Here is a 17038-nt window from a genome sequence, read left to right as displayed (position 1 = left end):
GCCACAGCCAAAAATCTGTCAATGCCCATTCCACAAGGAAGGTGGGCTCATCTTGGGCGGCTGCCCGAGGGGTCTCGGCTTTACAACTTTGCCGAGCTGCTACTTGGTCAGGGGCAAACACGTTTGCAAAATTATATAAATTTGATACCCTGGCTGAGGAGGACCTGGAGTTCTCTCATTCGGTGTTGCAGAGTCATCCGCACTCTCCCGCCCGTTTGGGAGCTTTGGTATAATCCCCATGGTCCTTACGGAGTTCCCAGCATCCACTAGGACGTCAGAGAAAATAAGAATTTACTCACCGGCAATTCTATTTCTCGTAGTCCGTAGTGGATGCTGGGCGCCCATCCCAAGTGCGGTTTATCTGCAATACTTGTACATAGTTATTGTTAACTAAATCGGGTTATTGTTGAGCCATCTGTTGAGAGGCTCAGTTGTTTCATACTGTTAACTGGGTTTCATATCACGAGTTATACGGTGTGATTGGTGTGGCTGGTATGAGTCTTACCCGGGATTCAAAATCCTTCCTTATTGTGTACGCTCGTCCGGGCACGGTGTCCTAACTGAGGCTTGGAGGAGGGTCATAGTGGGAGGAGCCAGTGCACACCAGGTAGTCTAAGATCTTTCTAGAGTGCCCAGCCTCCTTCGGAGCCCGCTATCCCCCATGGTCCTTACGGAGTTCCCAGCATCCACTACGGACTACGAGAAATAGAATTACCGGTGAGTAAATTCTTATTTTCTTATCACTGCTATTCACAGCAATAAGAAATTCACATTTGCACAGGAATGTATCAGAAATACATGCAGGCACAGGTGCTCCGAAAAGCCTAGCCCTGTGATGTAATAGAACTGAAGTCATCGCATTAGAGGCCTGCTCACCTCTGTTTTGTGCCTCTGCAGTGCTACTGCGTTTGTGCAGCCTACTGACCACGCATGTGTTGCGGGCATTGCAGACCTTATTGCGTAATCTAGCCCATAGGCTACAGTGGCACAACGTCATCTTTAGATGCTGTTTGCTGCCGTGGAAAGGATGCAATGCCCGCCACACACGCATGTGTGGCGGGCATTGCAGACCTTATTGTGTAATCTAGCCCATAGGCTACAGTGGCACAACGTCATCTTTAGATGCTGTTTGCTGCAGAAAGGAGTAGATATGGAAAGATCTACTGCGGTCCCTCCTTCAGAAATCTGGGTGATACTTAATGTTTACAGGTATCACCCAAAAACTAGTGTTTTCTAGGGATATGCCATACATACTGTATGATAACTAGGCTCCTAAGTGTAAAGTTTTCCAGTTAGAAGTAATGCTCATCAACACTTTTTTTTATTGCCATGAATAGTCCTCCTCGTTTTCCCTTAAGGACAACTCCTGTCCATTGTCCCTCCTCCCACTAATAAATATTAAACCTCCATCAAGATTTAAAAATTTTTTTTATGGGCAGGATCTTCAATAATATAGAGCATGGACAGGGGCGGTTTAAGAGAGGAGGGGCCCGTGTGCAGTCTCCGATTGACTCCCCCCCCTCCTCTCCGGCGGTGCATTACACTCTGGCATTGTGCCGGAGTCTACTGTGCATGCGCAGGTTTCCTGGAACATGGTGCCCACACCGCGCTCCCGAGGACAGAGCCGATCCTAACCAATATGATGCCCTAGAAAAGATTTTGGCTGGTGCCCCCTAGCACCGCCACTAGTTCCACCTCTGACCCTGCACCATCACCCCTCACCCATAGCAGTCCTCATTTTAGTGTTCCTACCTCCTATATTTTAATTCAGCGCACAGCCCAAAATGGGGTGTGTTCTTGCTGGGAAGGGCCGCACAATAGTACCCCCAATTCAAAGTACGCCACACAGTAGTGCAACTTTTTTCACATTTTATCATGCGATAGTGTCCCTTATTCACGTTACATCACACAGTAGTACCACTTTATCTTATAAACATTATGCCTCACAGTAGTGCCCCTTAATCACATTATATCACTGTCCCTTATTCACATTACACCACACCATATTACTCTTTATTCACATTAGAGCACACAGTAGTGCCCTTTCTATACGTTACGCCACACAGTAGAGCACCTTATACACATAATGCCACACATTAGTAGTGCATTTATACACATAATGCCACACAGTAATGCCCCTTACACATATGACACACATTATTAATGTCCTTATAAACATAATACGCCTTACACATTATGCCAACCTTTATTAATTCCCTTATACACATAATGTCCCTTTCACATATGCCGCACATTAGTGCACTTATACACGTAATGACACACATTATGCCCCTTGCACATTTGCCACACATTATGAATGCATTTATACACATAATGACACACATAATGCCCCTTACACATCTGCCGCACATTATTAATGCATTTATACACATGACACATCTAATGCACCTTACACATATGCCGAAAACTACTGCACAACCAACCTGTGACCTCTGCCTCTGCTTGGATACAGATGTGTCCACATACATCTTGCCTCAATATGCCATGCAGCAGGAGATGCGTGGCATGTGTCAGATGGCAGCTCTGCTAACGTCGGATGCCTTTTCCGATGAAAGTGCATCTTATTTGAATTGTTATGTGGCTAGGATGCACACGCAGCTTCTACTGATTAAAATGATATAGGGCATGCCTAAATTATGTGTGCGGCTGTGGCTGTATCTGCATACAAAATGCTACGTTACACTGATTTCCAGGAATACACTGTAATGTAGTATTTCGTATGCAGATACAGCCGCAGTCACACACAGAATATAGGCATGCTGCATATCATTTTAATCAGCAGAATCTGCTACCAAATGCCCTAGGCATTTGCCTAGTTGGCTTATGCCTAGGGCCGACTCTGCCCGGGGACATCTAGTTTTCCGAGTGATATTTGTCACTCTGCAGCTAGCACCGGGCCGACGGAGAGGTGAGAGTAATTAAATGAGTGCAGGGTGAAAAGTCCTTTACTGAGCCACGGGCGCCCGGACCCCTAGGTACGGCCCTGCCTGTATTCTGCCAAATTCAATATAAAATATTTTACTTATGCATAAGGCTGTTAACCAAAGAACACCAACGTGCATCTCTTGTCTTATCTCAAAATACCTTCTCCGCTCTATACACGAGCTGCATCTCTCATCCACATCATTACCTGCTCCTATTCACGATTACAGGACTTTTTTCAGGCTGCACCCACACTACATATATTATCTTTCTTCACTTTCCCATCCTGCTGAAATCAGGCCAACTAGATGACTAGATCATACAGCCCATCAAGAACCTCTGTAACCTAGCTGGACCAGCATGCAATGCGTAGTTACCTATCCCATTTTAGTGATGTGCTCTTGAAAGCACATGTAGTTGTATAGAATTGTATGTAATCATTTATACCAACTTTTGCATTTTTATAACATAGCGTAATTAAAGTAATGTAAGGAACAATTGTAAGACCAGTATAAAGAAAAATCAGTGCAAACACCATGAAGAGCATGTGTTTTAAAACTCCATACCATATTAATTGTATGATGTATTACTATGTGGTTTTGCTATTCATACGAGGGAGTGATATCAGTAACATAAAATCTGGGTAAAAAATAAAGTGTCCAAATGCGTTTTATTATAATGTAAGTATGGCTCTGCAAATTTATCACCTGCTTCTCAAGTAGCGTAGCAGGTGATCAGTGTTTGGCGAGGAGAGTGTTGCATGATTATTTTCCATGTTTATTTAACATTTGTATATAACTTTGTTTTTAATGAGTACTTGTAATCTGCACAGCTTTTCCAGATATTGCAGCAATCATGCAATATTTCTTTGTAACTGCTCAGTGTAAACAAGGCCATCTCCTTTCCTATCACAGAATGGTTCACCCAAAATGTATAAACCTGGAGAGATCACTGCACGCACTGTCCTGAATGTTTTTGGGCCATTGGGACATGGAGGTCGTTATATTCTGGATAATCGAAAGGTAATGTCTTCAATTCATTTCTAATACATTGTGAGTGTCTCGATCGCGCCCACACTCAGTACTCTATCCAAGTCTGGTGGATGTGACAATGTTTTGCAGATTGCCTTAACAATAAAATATATCAGTCTGCCACCACCAAGGGTATTAATCCAGGAAGGAATCCTTCCCACAGCGGCCCTTCGAGTTCGCTCACAGTATATATGCTTTAAAAATCAGTAGCATGTGCCCAACAAGACCATAAGTCTCAGAACACAGAATATCAGAACTAGAAATTAAGTTTACATTTCAAGAATAACTTCAAAGTTTACAGTTACAAATAAAGAATTACAAAGATTATATGATTATTTAAAAGTATACACAGATTACAGACAATTTCAAAGAAAATAAAAAGGTTAAAACAAAGTTCAGTTATCACCTTTGAAATAAACAGTGTTTGGAGTAAGTTCCCTCCTCATAGAAGTTGGGCATCCTAGCCATGTGGCTACCTTAAGTGAATGACAATGGCTGTAGTACAGTTTGGTTAATATACCGATTCTGTCATACTTCCTAACTCACACAAAAAGAATACTTCCTCCTCATAGCTCATGGGAGAGGGAGACAGGAAGTCTGAGATTTAATTTCTTCCCTAGTAAAAAGCGTGATTGCCTGACCCTTTACTCAGAACAGAGTACCTATCCAGCAAATGGAGGCACCATGGACAGAGTGAAATAGATCTTGTCTTCTTCCTGCTCTGGCATACAGAGGAGACAGGCTTAGATTTCAGACACCCTACACATGTGAATTCCTATTTCCCATTTGGCCCCTTGTGGTGCTAGTTACACTCCTTACACAATACATTGGCTCGTTCCTTTGGCATACAAATTGCACACAGGACTTCAGCCACATCCTATAAAGCTTAATTGGTTCTTGCATAAATGTAAACATTCCGGCCTGATAGGAATTTTTTATAGCTGAACATGCAAATCCTTTAGTTAGCTGATACAAGTTAAACATATATACAGGAGATCATAACACATACTGAAGTAGATGTATGATACTGGCACATAACGAGCTGGTATTGCTCTTCCCGCTTCGCCTCTTTACGGAGGCAAAGTAGAAAGCCCTTGCGATGAGATGTGTTAACATCTCGATGCTGAAGTGTGGGAGTGAAAACTCCCCCCTCCGGTAAAGTCTGTCAAGGCAGGATGTGCTATGTCTCTCCCCCCCCGGCTGACTCCAGTGCGCATGCGTTAGATCTTGCTACTGTAGTGAGATCTCCCGTGCGCAAACTGGAGCTAACAGCCGCAGCAGCCACTATAGTGGCAGTCAATGGGGCAATGACACCTGCAGCTGTCGAAATCGATAGGTGCAGGTGTCGGAACAGTCAGTGCCACTGACTGTTCTTACATTACCCTGCACATTGGCATGCTATCTTAAAGATAGCAGCGATGATAATGACAGGGGCACTATGCTCCCCTTTCATGTACCACACTTCCGCACAGTCATACATAGGGGAGAAGCGGAGGGGAGTGCGCATATTGGGGGTCATTCCGACCAAATCGCTTGCCGCAGTTTATCGCAGCGTAGCGATCGCCTCTGCCTGATTGACAGGCAGAGGCGGTCGCTGGGCAGGAGGGGGCGGCACGGTGGCATTTGGCCGCCGTTATGGGGGTGCGTCCAGCCAACGCAGGCGTGGCCAGACCATGCGAGGGGGCGGGCCGCAGCAACTGTATGACGTCACACACAGCCGCTGCGACCAGGGGCAGCGACGATCAACTCCCGGCCAGCTGCAGGAGCTGCGCTGACCGGGAGTTACTCCACAAGTACAAAAGCATCGCCGCTGGGCGATGCTTTTGTTCTTGTGCAGGGAAGGGGGCGGACTGACAAGCGTGGCGGACTAGCCCTGTGCCGGGCATCCCCCCGCATGTCAGGGAAGATGATCGTAGCTGTGCTAAATTTAGCACAGCTACAATCAACTCGGAATGACCCCCATTGTGCACTAATACCACTTCTCCCCCATATCAGAGGCTCATACATCTACCCCCCGTTACCTATACCATTGTTAATATGCCCATTCCGATTGAAATGAGCTTTATTGCTACAGTGAGGATTTTCAGTGCCGATTATGTATATACAGTAAGATAACTGTGACTGTGAGACTTAGAAATTTGCAACATCTAAGTTGCAAACTTAAGGCCCGATTCAGACATGATCGCTGCATAGCCATTCGCATGCTGATTGACAAGAATAGGCCATTTGTGGGTGGTAACTGACCGTTTTCTGGAAGTGTCAGGGAAAAAGCAGGCGTTCCCGAGCATTTTCAGGGAGGGTGTGTAACATCTGCTCCGGACCCGATCAGCCCGTTCTCATCGCACTGTAGGAGTAAGTCCTGGGCTGCGCACATGGGTTCAGTATGGTATGCCGGCGGTCGGGCTCCCGGCGACCAGCATACCGGCACCGGGAGCCTGACCGCCGGTTTACCGACAGCGTGGCGAGCGCAAATGAGCCCCTTGCAAGCTCGCTGCGCTCGCCACGCTACGCGCGCCACGCTATTTTATTCTCCCTCCAGGGTCGTCGTGTACCCCCACGAGGGAGAATAAGTGTCGGTATGCCGGCTGTCGGGAATCCGGCGCCGGTATACTGTGCGCCGGGATCCCGTCAGTCGGCATACTGAAGACTACCCGCGCACACACTGCACACACTGGTAAAAACATTCGATGGTGAGTGTGGTGCGAATGGATTTGCAGCTGACTGCTGACTGAGGGAATTTTTCAACACTACGTTCACATGCGATCGTACTTTTGCTTGGCAAATATACACTCCCCTGGAGGCGGCGACTATCTGAACGCAGGACAACAAATTTAGCAGCCCAGCGATCAGGTCTTAATCGGGCCCACAGATGTGTGTTAAAATGTATTACTTTTTTTATTAGCTCTTAGTGCAATGTGTACGGAAGTAGAAGATGTTAGATTCATGTAACTTGAGGAGAGTTGTATCGACCCTTGGAGGGAGAAAAAATGGAGCAGTTACCCAAAGCAACTAATCAGCTTCTAACAGTCATTTCATTGTGCTAGATAAATGACAGTAGCTGACAAGCTGCTTAGTGCAACTTCTCCACTTTATCTCTCTCCAAGACTTGCTGCATCTCCCCTATAGTGCCATCTTTAGAGCTAGGGAAGAATGGAAACCTTTCATTTCTAAATAAGGTAAACCTTAGGCTTTGAAAGCCACCGAGTAGAGTTTGAAGAATTCAGTCATTAGGGTTATTATATACATTCATTATTTTACAGACTGGGGCTGTGGATCAGGAATTTTACAAAGATTGTGATCTGACAATTGGCGCTGTAATCAGTGCATGGGGGCGAAATATAATCCTGTGCGACTGTGATGAATTTACCAAGAATTATTACAGAACAAAATATGGAATTGGTAAGACAACTAGACAAATACTGTTAATTCTTAAAGCTGTACTGTATACTTACTCCCTGTACAGAACATAGGCGTGCGCATAAGGCGTGCTCTCACGGAAACCTACAGATAAACACTGTGTGCCACCGGATAGGCATGCCTAGCACCACCCAAGGGCACGTCTACCACCACCGAGGGGCATGTCTTCCACCACCTAGGGGCATGTCTACCACCACCCAGGGGCATGTCTACCACCACCTAGGGGCATGTCTACCACCACCCAGGGGCATGTCTACCACAATCCAGGAACATGTCTACCACCACCTAGGGGCATGTCTAACACTATTTGTATCTCATTATCAATCATAAGATATCTCTATGAATATGGATACTGCTTTCATTTAGTCACTCTCATTAATATGGAAACCACAAACTTTCTACTGCCCTCACAGTATAAGCACAGTGGGGCAATATTGCATATATAATAAGTGCTCCATTTTATACTGGTGTGTCATATAATAGGTTACTGAAGGATCTTATCAATCCCAGCCACTCGCATCGCCTCAGATGTGATTGCATCCCTGCAGCCTAAACCTAGCCCTCCCCGGTGGTTCCTAACCCTCCCCACCCCGAAGCCCAACCCTACCCCCACACTGCATACTAACTTTAATCCCCTGCCTGCAGTCTAACCCTAACCACCCCACTTCTGTCACGATCCTCACTGTAGTTCTCATATTTGGTGATTTACCTCTGCCATCTCTGTCCTGGATCCTGCATCTTTCTGCTCACTGGGATGAACAGCTTGCCAATACCATGAGTTTCCTTAGTCCTGAGTTCTCTGCCTGGAAGGTAAGAGTTCACGAGCTCCACTTGTGGTGATTAATCTTCTGTGTGAATCTGAATTCAGCAATCTGAAGTTTAGGCCTAAAAGCCAGCATCCTCTGTTCATTTGCAGAAGTTCAGGCTTCAGTGTTCTTTCGGCCTGCTAGGCCTCACTCCACATCAGAGCCTAGTCTAGAGTACTCACATGACAGTGACTGTTCACCTGACCCAGAGCTGTCCAATCCTGTGCCAGCCTGAGACTCTCTGAATCACCTGACACTGCTCACCAATCACCAAGGACCAGGAATTATAAGTCAGGAGACTTGAGTTGGAAACTCTGCCAGTTCTTTGCGTCACACACAGCTCCGTGTGAGCTTTGAAGCTGGGCTCCCTAAAGGTTACACTTGTACTTCGGTTCCTGTAAAACTCTGCTCTTTTGCTACCCAATCTGGATTACAGTTGTGTTACCATTGATATCCAGTATTCTACAGTCTCATCTTAAAGCCACAGCTGCAGTATTCTACAGTCTCATCTTAAAGCCACAGCTGCAGTATTCTTCAGTCTCATCTTAAAGCCACAGTTGCAGTATTCTACATTCTCATCTTAAAGCCACAGTTGCAGTATTTTACAGCCTCATCTTAACGCCACAGTTGCAGTATTCTACAGTCTCATCTTAAAGCCACAGCTGCAGTATGCAGTCTCATCTTAAAGCCACAACTGCAGTATTCTACAGTCTCATCTTAAAGCCACAGCTGCAGTATTCTACAGTCTCATCTTAAAGCCACAGCTGCAGTATTCTCCAGTCTCATCTTAAAGCCACAGCTGCAGTATTCTCCAGTCTCATCTTAAAGCCACAGCCGCAGTGTTCTTCAGCCGTGTCTTAAAGTCACAGCCACAGTCATCGTTCTACTTTCTGTTGCGTTTCCAGTTGTATCCGGTACCAGCCCAGATTACAGTTGCGTTCCAGTATACCGGTACAACAGCCCGGTTCACAGTGTGGTTTCCAGGTAACCAGCCCGGTTCTCAGTCTCACCACTCCGGTTCTCAATCTCACCAGTAACCAGTCTGGTTCTCAATCTCGCCAGTAGCCAACCCAGTTCTGCGCAACTCCAGAGAACCTATTTCATAGTAACCTTGAGTACACAAGAACACACTCATGTGACAGTATATCCAGTGCAATCTCACCAATACATTCACCATCCTGCTATCAACACTAAGTCCCTGGTGATCCAGTGGTCAGGATAAGGCTCCCTCTGCCGAGGCCCGGGTTCGATCCCCAGTCAGGGATTGCTCCTTCTTCTCACTGATTCCTACAGACCAGCCTAATATACACATAGGCCCTCATTCCGAGTTGATCGCTAGCTGCCGTTGTTTGCAGCGCAGCGATCAGGCTAAAAATCGGCACTTCTGTGCATACGTATGGGCCGCAGTGCTCACGCGTGACGTACTTTCACAAAAACTATGCAGTTTTACACAAGGCCGAGCGACTCTTTTCAGTCGCTCTGCTGATCGGTGAGTGATTGATAGGAATGGGGCATTTCTGGGAGGTAACTGACCGTTTTCCAGGAGTTGCTAAAAAAACGCAGGCGTGTCAGATGAAAACGCAGGCGTGCCTGAGGAAACGGGGAGTGGCTGGCCGGACGCAGGGCGTGTTTGTGACGTCAAAATAGGAACTAAACAGACTGAAGTGATCGCAAGGTAGGAGTAGGTCTGCAGCTACTCTGAAACTGCTTGAAAAAATGTCAGTACTGTTCTGCTAACCTTTCGTTCGCACTTCTGCTAAGCTAAGATACACTACCAGAGGGTGGCGGCTTAGCGTTTGCACTAGAGATGAGCGGGTTCGGTTTCTCTGAATCCGAACCCGCCAGAACTTCATGTTTTTTTTCACGGGTCCGAGCGACTCGGATCTTCCCGCCTTGCTCGGTTAACCCGAGCGCGCCCGAACGTCATCATGACGCTGTCGGATTCTCGCGAGGCTCGGATTCTATCGCGAGACTCGGATTCTATATAAGGAGCCGCGCGTCGCCGCCATTTTCACACGTGCATTGAGATTGATAGGGAGAGGACGTGGCTGGCGTCCTCTCCGTTTAGAATTAGAATAGATTAGAGAGACACTTGATTTACTAATTTTGGGGAGCATTAGGAGTACTCAGTAGTGTACAGTGCAGAGTTTTGCTGATAGTGACCAGTGACCACCACTTTTATTTATAATCCGTTCTCTGCCTGAAAAAAGCGATACACAGCACACAGTGACTCAGTCACATACCATATCTGTGTGCACTGCTCAGGCTCAGGCCAGTGTGCTGCATCATCTATATATATTATATATCTGTCTGACTGCTCAGCTCACACAGCTTATAATTGTGGGGGAGACTGGGGAGCACTACTGCAGTGCCAGTTATAGGTTATAGCAGGAGCCAGGAGTACATAATATTATATTAAAATTAAACAGTGCACACTTTTGCTGCAGGAGTGCCACTGCCAGTGTGACTAGTGACCAGTGACCTGACCACCAGTATATAATATTAGTAGTATACTATCTCTTTATCAACCAGTCTATATTAGCAGCAGACACAGTACAGTGCGGTAGTTCACGGCTGTGGCTACCTCTGTGTCGGCACTCGGCAGCCCGTCCATAATTGTATATACCAGTGACCTAACCGTGGTTTTTTTTTCTTTCTTTATACATACATACTAGTTACGAGTATACTATCTCTTTATCAACCAGTCTATATATTAGCAGCAGACACAGTACAGTGCGGTAGTTCACGGCTGTGGCTACCTCTGTGTCGGCACTCGGCAGCCCGTCCATAATTGTATATACCACCTAACCGTGTTTTTTTTTTCTTTCTTTATACATACATACTAGTTACGAGTATACTATCTCTTTATCAACCAGTCTATATATTAGCAGCAGACACAGTACAGTGCGGTAGTTCACGGCTGTGGCTACCTCTGTGTCGGCACTCGGCAGCCCGTCCATAATTGTATATACCACCTAACCGTGGTTTTTTTTTCTTTCTTTATACATACATACTAGTTACGAGTATACTATCTCTTTATCAACCAGTCTATATATTAGCAGCAGACACAGTACAGTGCGGTAGTTCACGGCTGTGGCTACCTCTGTGTCGGCACTCGGCAGCCCGTCCATAATTGTATATACCACCTAACCGTGGTTTTTTTTTCTTTCTTTATACATACATACTAGTTACGAGTATACTATCTCTTTATCAACCAGTCTATATATTAGCAGCAGACACAGTACAGTGCGGTAGTTCACGGCTGTGGCTACCTCTGTGTCGGCACTCGGCAGCCCGTCCATAATTGTATATACCACCTAACCGTGGTTTTTTTTTCTTTCTTTATACATACATACTAGTTACGAGTATACTATCTCTTTATCAACCAGTCTATATATTAGCAGCAGACATAGTACAGTGCGGTAGTTCACGGCTGTGGCTACCTCTGTGTCGGCACTCGGCAGCCCGTCCATAATTGTATATACCACCTAACCGTGGTTTTTTTTTCTTTCTTTATACATACATACTAGTTACGAGTATACTATCTCTTTATCAACCAGTCTATATATTAGCAGCAGACACAGTACAGTGCGGTAGTTCACGGCTGTGGCTACCTCTGTGTCGGCACTCGGCAGCCCGTCCATAATTGTATATACCACCTAACCGTGGTTTTTTTTTCTTTCTTTATACATACATACTAGTTACGAGTATACTATCTCTTTATCAACCAGTCTATATATTAGCAGCAGACACAGTACAGTGCGGTAGTTCACGGCTGTGGCTACCTCTGTGTCGGCACTCGGCAGCCCGTCCATAATTGTATATACCACCTAACCGTGGTTTTTTTTTCTTTCTTTATACATACATACTAGTTACGAGTATACTATCTCTTTATCAACCAGTCTATATATTAGCAGCAGACACAGTACAGTGCGGTAGTTCACGGCTGTGGCTACCTCTGTGTCGGCACTCGGCAGCCCGTCCATAATTGTATATACCACCTAACCGTGGTTTTTTTTTCTTTCTTTATACATACATACTAGTTACGAGTATACTATCTCTTTATCAACCAGTCTATATATTAGCAGCAGACACAGTACAGTGCGGTAGTTCACGGCTGTGGCTACCTCTGTGTCGGCACTCGGCAGCCCGTCCATAATTGTATATACCACCTAACCGTGTTTTTTTTTTCTTTCTTTATACATACATACTAGTTACGAGTATACTATCTCTTTATCAACCAGTCTTTATATTAGCAGCAGACACAGTACAGTGCGGTAGTTCACGGCTGTGGCTACCTCTGTGTCGGCACTCGGCAGCCCGTCCATAATTGTATACTAGTATCCAATCCATCCATCTCCATTGTTTACCTGAGGTGCCTTTTAGTTGTGCCTATTAAAATATGGAGAACAAAAATGTTGAGGTTCCAAAATTAGGGAAAGATCAAGATCCACTTCCACCTCGTGCTGAAGCTGCTGCCACTAGTCATGGCCGAGACGATGAAATGCCAGCAACGTCGTCTGCCAAGGCCGATGCCCAATGGCATAGTACAGAGCATGTCAAAACCAAAACACCAAATATCAGTAAAAAAAGGACTCCAAAACCTAAAATAAAATTGTCGGAGGAGAAGCGTAAACTTGCCAATATGCCATTTACCACACGGAGTGGCAAGGAACGGCTGAGGCCCTGGCCTATGTTCATGGCTAGTGGTTCAGCTTCACATGAGGATGGAAGCACTCAGCCTCTCGCTAGAAAACTGAAAAGACTCAAGCTGGCAAAAGCACCGCAAAGAACTGTGCGTTCTTTGAAATCCCAAATCCACAAGGAGAGTCCAATTGTGTCGGTTGCGATGCCTGACCTTCCCAACACTGGACGTGAAGAGCATGCGCCTTCCACCATTTGCACGCCCCCTGCAAGTGCTGGAAGGAGCACCCGCAGTCCAGTTCCTGATAGTCAGATTGAAGATGTCAGTGTTGAAGTACACCAGGATGAGGAGGATATGGGTGTTGCTGGCGCTGGGGTGGAAATTGACCAGGAGGATTCTGATGGTGAGGTGGTTTGTTTAAGTCAGGCACCCGGGGAGACACCTGTTGTCCGTGGGAGGAATATGGCCGTTGACATGCCAGGTGAAAATACCAAAAAAATCAGCTCTTCGGTGTGGAGGTATTTCACCAGAAATGCGGACAACAGGTGTCAAGCCGTGTGTTCCCTTTGTCAAGCTGTAATAAGTAGGGGTAAGGACGTTAACCACCTCGGAACATCCTCCCTTATACGTCACCTGCAGCGCATTCATAATAAGTCAGTGACAAGTTCAAAAACTTTGGGTGACAGCGGAAGCAGTCCACTGACCAGTAAATCCCTTCCTCTTGTAACCAAGCTCACGCAAACCACCCCACCAACTCCCTCAGTGTCAATTTCCTCCTTCCCCAGGAATGCCAATAGTCCTGCAGGCCATGTCACTGGCAATTCTGACGAGTCCTCTCCTGCCTGGGATTCCTCCGATGCATCCTTGCGTGTAACGCCTACTGCTGCTGGCGCTGCTGTTGTTGCCGCTGGGAGTCGATGGTCATCCCAGAGGGGAAGTCGTAAGCCCACTTGTACTACTTCCAGTAAGCAATTGACTGTTCAACAGTCCTTTGCGAGGAAGATGAAATATCACAGCAGTCATCCTACTGCAAAGCGGATAACTGAGTCCTTGACAACTATGTTGGTGTTAGACGTGCGTCCGGTATCCGCCGTTAGTTCACAGGGAACTAGACAATTTATTGAGGCAGTGTGCCCCCGTTACCAAATACCATCTAGGTTCCACTTCTCTAGGCAGGCGATACCGAGAATGTACACGGACGTCAGAAAAAGACTCACCAGTGTCCTAAAAAATGCAGTTGTACCCAATGTCCACTTAACCACGGACATGTGGACAAGTGGAGCAGGGCAGGGTCAGGACTATATGACTGTGACAGCCCACTGGGTAGATGTATGGACTCCCGCCGCAAGAACAGCAGCGGCGGCACCAGTAGCAGCATCTCGCAAACGCCAACTCTTTCCTAGGCAGGCTACGCTTTGTATCACCGCTTTCCAGAATACGCACACAGCTGAAAACCTCTTACGGCAACTGAGGAAGATCATCGCGGAATGGCTTACCCCAATTGGACTCTCCTGTGGATTTGTGGCATCGGACAACGCCAGCAATATTGTGTGTGCATTAAATATGGGCAAATTCCAGCACGTCCCATGTTTTGCACATACCTTGAATTTGGTGGTGCAGAATTTTTTAAAAAACGACAGGGGCGTGCAAGAGATGCTGTCGGTGGCCAGAAAAATTGCGGGACACTTTCGGCGTACAGGCACCACGTACAGAAGACTGGAGCACCACCAAAAACTACTGAACCTGCCCTGCCATCATCTGAAGCAAGAAGTGGTAACGAGGTGGAATTCAACCCTCTATATGCTTCAGAGGTTGGAGGAGCAGCAAAAGGCCATTCAAGCCTATACAATTGAGCACGATATAGGAGGTGGAATGCACCTGTCTCAAGTGCAGTGGAGAATGATTTCAACGTTGTGCAAGGTTCTGATGCCCTTTGAACTTGCCACACGTGAAGTCAGTTCAGACACTGCCAGCCTGAGTCAGGTCATTCCCCTCATCAGGCTTTTGCAGAAGAAGCTGGAGGCATTGAAGAAGGAGCTAAAAGGGAGCGATTCCGCTAGGCATGTGGGACTTGTGGATGCAGCCCTTAATTCGCTTAACAAGGATTCACGGGTGGTCAATCTGTTGAAATCAGAGCACTACATTTTGGCCACCGTGCTCGATCCTAGATTTAAAGCCTACCTTGGATCTCTCTTTCCGGCAGACACAGGTCTGCTGGGGTGCAAAGACCTGCTGGTGACAAAATTGTCAAGTCAAGCGGAACGCGACCTGTCAACATCTCCTCCTTCACATTCTCCCGCAACTGGGGGTGCGAGGAAAAGGCTCAGAATTCCGAGCCCACCCACTGGCGGTGATGCAGGGCAGTCTGGAGCGACTGCTGATGCTGACATCTGGTCCGGACTGAAGGACCTGACAACGATTACGGACATGTCGTCTACTGTCACTGCATATGATTCTCTCAACATTGATAGAATGGTGGAGGATTATATGAGTGACCGCATCCAAGTAGGCACGTCACACAGTCCGTACTTATACTGGCAGGAAAAAGAGGCAATTTGGAGGCCCTTGCACAAACTGGCTTTATTCTACCTAAGTTGCCCTCCCACAAGTGTGTACTCCGAAAGAGTGTTTAGTGCCGCCGCTCACCTTGTCAGCAATCGGCGTACGAGGTTACATCCAGAAAATGTGGAGAAGATGATGTTCATTAAAATGAATTATAATCAATTCCTCCGCGGAGACATTGACCAGCAGCAATTGCCTCCACAAAGTACACAGGGAGCTGAGATGGTGGATTCCAGTGGGGACGAATTGATAATCTGTGAGGAGGGGGATGTACACGGTGATATATCGGAGGGTGAAGATGAGGTGGACATCTTGCCTCTGTAGAGCCAGTTTGTGCAAGGAGAGATTAATTGCTTCTTTTTTGGGGGGGGTCCAAACCAACCCGTCATATCAGTCACAGTCGTGTGGCAGACCCTGTCACTGAAATGATGGGTTGGTTAAAGTGTGCATGTCCTGTTTTGTTTATACAACATAAAGGTGGGTGGGAGGGCCCAAGGACAATTCCATCTTGCACCTCTTTTTTCTTTTCTTTTTCTTTGCATCATGTGCTGATTGGGGAGGGTTTTTTGGAAGGGACATCCTGCGTGACACTGCAGTGCCACTCCTAGATGGGCCCGGTGTTTGTGTCGGCCACTAGGGTCGCTAATCTTACTCACACAGTCAGCTACCTCATTGCGCCTCTTTTTTTCTTTGCGTCATGTGCTGTTTGGGGAGGGTTTTTTGGAAGGGACATCCTGCGTGACACTGCAGTGCCACTCCTAGATGGGCCCGGTGTTTGTGTCGGCCACTAGGGTCGCTAATCTTACTCACACAGTCAGCTACCTCATTGCGCCTCTTTTTTTCTTTGCGTCATGTGCTGTTTGGGGAGGGTTTTTTGGAAGGGACATCCTGCGTGACACTGCAGTGCCACTCCTAGATGGGCCCGGTGTTTTTGTCGGCCACTAGGGTCGCTAATCTTACTCACACAGTCAGCTACCTCATTGCGCCTCTTTTTTTCTTTGCGTCATGTGCTGTTTGGGGAGGGTTTTTTGGAAGGGACATCCTGCGTGACACTGCAGTGCCACTCCTAGATGTGCCCGGTGTTTGTGTCGGCCACTAGGGTCGCTAATCTTACTCACACAGCTACCTCATTGCGCCTCTTTTTTTCTTTGCGTCATGTGCTGTTTGGGGAGGGTTTTTTGGAAGGGCCATCCTGCGTGACACTGCAGTGCCACTCCTAGATGGGCCCGGTGTTTGTGTCGGCCACTAGGGTCGCTAATCTTACTCACACAGCTACCTCATTGCGCCTCTTTTTTTCTTTGCGTCATGTGCTGTTTGGGGAGGGTTTTTTGGAAGGGACATCCTGTGTGACACTGCAGTGCCACTCCTAGATGGGCCCGGTGTTTGTGTCGGCCACTAGGGTCGCTAATCTTACTCACACAGTCAGCTACCTCTTTGCGCCTCTTTTTTTCTTTGCGTCATGTGCTGTTTGGGGAGGGTTTTTTGGAAGGGCCATCCTGCGTGACACTGCAGTGCCACTCCTAGATGGGCCCGGTGTTTGTGTCGGCCACTAGGGTCGCTAATCTTACTCACACAGTCAGCTACCTCATTGCGCCTCTTTTTTTCTTTGCGTCATGTGCTGTTTGGGGAGGGTT

At 46.8% G+C, this 17038-nt stretch overlaps 1 protein-coding gene across 2 annotated transcripts in view; it reads left to right on the top strand.

Moving 5' to 3' along the window:
- The window catches only part of EFHC2 (EF-hand domain containing 2), a 232677-nt gene that overhangs the window by 115851 nt on the left and 99788 nt on the right, over positions 1 to 17038 (top strand). For both annotated transcript variants that reach the window (XM_063955627.1, XM_063955628.1), the window contains 2 exons: positions 3858 to 3965; positions 7235 to 7373. In XM_063955627.1, coding sequence (XP_063811697.1) covers positions 3858 to 3965; positions 7235 to 7373 — 247 coding nt within the window. The remainder of the gene's footprint in view (positions 1 to 3857; positions 3966 to 7234; positions 7374 to 17038) is intronic.

Source organism: Pseudophryne corroboree, chromosome 2 (genome assembly GCF_028390025.1).
Source record: "Pseudophryne corroboree isolate aPseCor3 chromosome 2, aPseCor3.hap2, whole genome shotgun sequence".
In the NCBI taxonomy this organism is placed as follows: domain Eukaryota; kingdom Metazoa; phylum Chordata; class Amphibia; order Anura; family Myobatrachidae; genus Pseudophryne; species Pseudophryne corroboree.
This window is presented reverse-complemented; position numbering and strand designations above follow the sequence as displayed.